Source organism: Chrysochloris asiatica, unplaced genomic scaffold, assembly GCF_000296735.1.
Source record: "Chrysochloris asiatica unplaced genomic scaffold, ChrAsi1.0 scaffold00049, whole genome shotgun sequence".
Classification (NCBI taxonomy): Eukaryota; Metazoa; Chordata; class Mammalia; order Afrosoricida; family Chrysochloridae; genus Chrysochloris; species Chrysochloris asiatica.
In genome coordinates, this window is record NW_006408567.1 from 15,721,342 (window position 1) to 15,725,034 (window position 3,693).

Below are 3,693 nucleotides of genomic sequence, written 5' to 3' on the forward strand. Positions count from 1 at the left end.
GGATTTCCCATGACAGCTGTGTTGTGTAGTGATGGGTGATGGCTTGTCTGAGTGTTCTGGTGGCTCTACTGAGGTTGGAGGGATTTCCCATGACAGCTGTGTTGTGTAGTGATGGGCGATGGCTTTTCTGAGTGTTCTGGTGGTTCTACTGAGGTTGGAAGGATTTCCCATGACAGCTGTGTTGTGTAGTGATGGGTGATGACTTGTCTGAGTGCCCTGGTGGCTCTGCTGAGGTTGGAGGGATTTCCCATGACAGCCGTGTTGTGTAGTGATGGGTGATGACTTGTCTGAGTGCCCTGGTGGCTCTACTGAGGTTGGAGGTATTTCCCATGACAGCTGTGTTGTGTAGTGATGAGTGATGACCTGTCTGAGTGCCCTGGTGGCTCTATTGAGGTTAGAGGGATTTCTCTTGACAGCTGTTTTGTGTAGTGATGGGTGATGACTTGTCTGAGTGTCCTGGTGGCTCTAATGAGGTTGGAGGGATTTCCCATGACAGCTCTGTTGTGTGTGGGTCCTTCCACAGCGTCATATTTCCTTCCATGTTCTGAGCTTTAGGTACAGGACAGAGGATTGAGTAGTGACCACAGGAAAGAATTCTCCAGGGAAATGGGAGGTGGGGAGTCACCATGTGATTTCAACCATCGTTAGAAAGCATCACTAGGTATCTTAAGGCAGTGGTTCTTATTGACCTGTCTAGAAATACTTTCCAGTATCTGCTAATGGAACACTTTGTTAGTCTTGTCTCAAGAGTCCCTGTATGGTGCAAATGGTTAAGGGCTCAGCTGCTAACTATAAGGTTGAAAGTTCAAGTCAACTCAGAGCCATCTTGGAAAAAAGAACTGTCAATCTACTTCCAAAAGACTAGCCACTGAAAACCCTATAGTGCACAGTTCTACTCTGACATATAAGCAGTTGCCATGAGCTGATACTGACTCAGTCACTCAAAAACCTCTGGTTCTTTTTAGTGCCATCTCAGAGGGAAGCTGGGGCTAGCCACTGCAGAGAAGAAGCCAGTGAGTTGCTGCTGGGGCATTGGGGTGTGTGTGTGTGGGGTGAGCAGCACTCTTGCCTGGGCTTCTTGCCAATGCCTAGAAAGCTAGACAGCCAGGCATGCTTTGCCTTTTTTCCTTCTTACTTTTATTTCCTTAACAATGGGGCTGATTGCTCACTGGCAGAAAATGATATTGTCCTTTATTGTTCCAAAAATCCCTTGCCCTCCTGCCTCTGAGTTTAAGCCAGATAGGGAGACTGTTTTTGGTGGGTGTTGCTCAGACATCTCAGTCCTGTCCCTGCTCAGATTTTCCCATCATGCATTGGGCTGGGCACACCTGGAGTTCACTCAGAGCTCACTTCACAGTGCTTGTGGTCAATGCCTTCTGGCCAGCTCTACCCCTGAGCCCAGACAGGACTTTTACTGTGATCCTTGTGATTGTGATAGCCTGGACACAGAAATTAACACTACCCATAAACAGTCACGATATAAAGGTTTATTCCTGCATTGCAAACAAATCCCACTGAGCCAAGCCCCAAGTAGCTTTTTATTAATGTTATTAAATCACCCACATAAATACATACAATAAATACAAAACCAGAAAAGTTGTTTTTCGGTTTGTTTCTTTGTCTTTGGTTTATCTTACCCTTCTTCCCTATTTTCTAAGAGTACTTCATCATGTTCACATTATTTCCTTTTCAGAAGTAAACTTTGTGCTACAACACTTCATGAACATTGATTAACAGTCCTGAGTCCTGCCTCCCCACAGCCCATTGAGGACTCACACATAGTCGTTCAGCCTGTATCCACTATATGAGGCGGAGGTCACAGAGGGGGCCCGATTATCCTTGTAGGAGGCTGGTGGCCGGTATGCGGGTGCAGCGGCTGCAGTGGCAGTCGTGGTGGCCCTGGGCTGTGCCTGGTAGGGCCTGTAGGGGGTCTCGTCCTGGCAGGACAGACAGAGCAGCGTGCCACCGATGATCGAGAGGGAAGAGGAGATGAAGCCAAGGTACAGGGCCTGCCCGATCTCGAACTTCATGCTGCTGGGCAGCAGCGGGTTGTAGAAGTTCTCCACCACGTCATTGGTGGTCCAGGAAACGGCCACCATGCACAGGAGGCCGGCCAGGATGAAAAGGGCGCCCCCGAGGATGGCGAAGGTGGTCTTGGCAGGCGTGCCCTTGGCACACTGTGTGCACTTCATGCCAATGATGGCGCATGCGCAGGCCATGAGCGAGAGCAGGCAGGAGATGACCATGAGGGCCCTGGCGGCCTGCAGGTCTTGGGGCAGTGCCAACAGGGACCGGTAGATCTGGCACTGGTAGATGCCCGTGCTGTGCCACACACACTCCATCCACAGCCCCTTCAGGTAGGACACGGCTGTCAGGATATTGGTGCCCACGTGTGCCGTCCTGCGCCAGTGCGGTAGGATGGTGGTGATCAGTGTGCCCACCAAGCCCAAGAAGCTGAGCAGGAAGCCCAGGAGCTGGACGGCCGTGCTGGCCATAGTCTCTGCTGGACGGTCCCCAGGGCGCTGTGGCTATGGGTGTTTCTCAGGCGCCGGCAGGAGTCCTAATAAAGCCAGGAGAGGCGGGAGAAAAAGGAAATAGGTTAAATATTATCTCGATGCATTTATTTCTGCCACTCAGACTGAGTTTTCCATAGGCAGTTAGTATGATGATTAACATTTTTTTTTTTTTTTTTTAAACGATTTTTGAAAATCCATTGGGTGAGAGAAGAAGTTGATCTCTCTGGCTGCTAAGATCTTTCCTATAGAACCACCACAATGAGAGGAATGATAGTGGAAATCCTGCCTGTCTGCTCTTGTCCAGGACCCCAGTAAAGGATGCTTTACAGCCTCTACTTCTGATGGTTCTCAGTTCACTTAGCCATAGGAAGTTCTACCTTATATCTAACCTCAAACACATCTGCTTAATTTATCTTGTTTTGTTTTGTTTGGTCAGTAATCACTTGGTTGATAAATCAACAAATATTATTCATGCCTAAGTGGACACACAAGTGCTAAGATGTGTGCTAGTTATGACTTAGAAAACATTTTTTTAAGATGAAATGTGTTCTGAAAGTGAGTGACTTACCTACATGCCCATGTTGTTGATATCAGCTACTGTTGAGTGGGGGCACCCCCTATTCATGGTGACCCCAGGTACAAAGGCATCAACAGCTGACCAGCCCTGTGTCGTCCCCATGATCAGTTGTGCTATGACCACTGTGATCCATAGGATTTTCAGTGACCGATATTAAGAAGTAATCACCAGGCCTTTTTTCCTAGTCTGTCGTAGTCTGGAAGCTCTGTTGAGGTTTGTTTAGCATCATAGTATCACACAAGCCTCCAATGACAGACAGGTAGTGGTTGTGCATGAAATGCATTAGCTGGGAATCGAACCCAGGGTTCCTGCATGGAAGGAGACAATTCTACCACTGAATCAGGTAGGAGAGGACTTAAATAGATGGGTCAGAATCTGTCAGAGCTTCAGAGCTCCAGAGCTCCCGAGCTTCATGTAACTTTAGACATTGCTTACTGATGCCACAGAGCAAGACTTCCCAAGGTCACCAGCTCCTTAAGGGCTGTGACCAGGACCACAAACCAGCTTCTTCAGTTCCCAGCAAGGCACCCTTACTCAGCCCTCTCTGCTCTGCTTCCCCAAGCCTGCTGGTTGCACTTAATGAAGACATCAGAGGGGTGG

The 3,693-nt window shown here is 48.6% G+C and overlaps 1 protein-coding gene across 1 annotated transcript; it reads right to left on the bottom strand.

Moving 5' to 3' along the window:
- Positions 1 to 1,772: 1,772 nt before the first annotated feature.
- CLDN14 (claudin 14) lies at positions 1,773 to 2,495 on the bottom strand. The gene has a single exon (XM_006862566.1). It carries the CDS (start codon positions 2,493 to 2,495, stop codon positions 1,773 to 1,775), a length of 723 nt encoding a protein of 240 aa, XP_006862628.1.
- Between the last annotated feature and the right edge of the window lie 1,198 nt (positions 2,496 to 3,693).

What these genes read in the sequence shown, in the direction of transcription:
- CLDN14 (XM_006862566.1), bottom strand. Translation starts at nt 2,495, where the DNA reads ATGGCCAGCACGGCCGTCCAGCTCCTGGGCTTCCTGCTCAGCTTCTTG.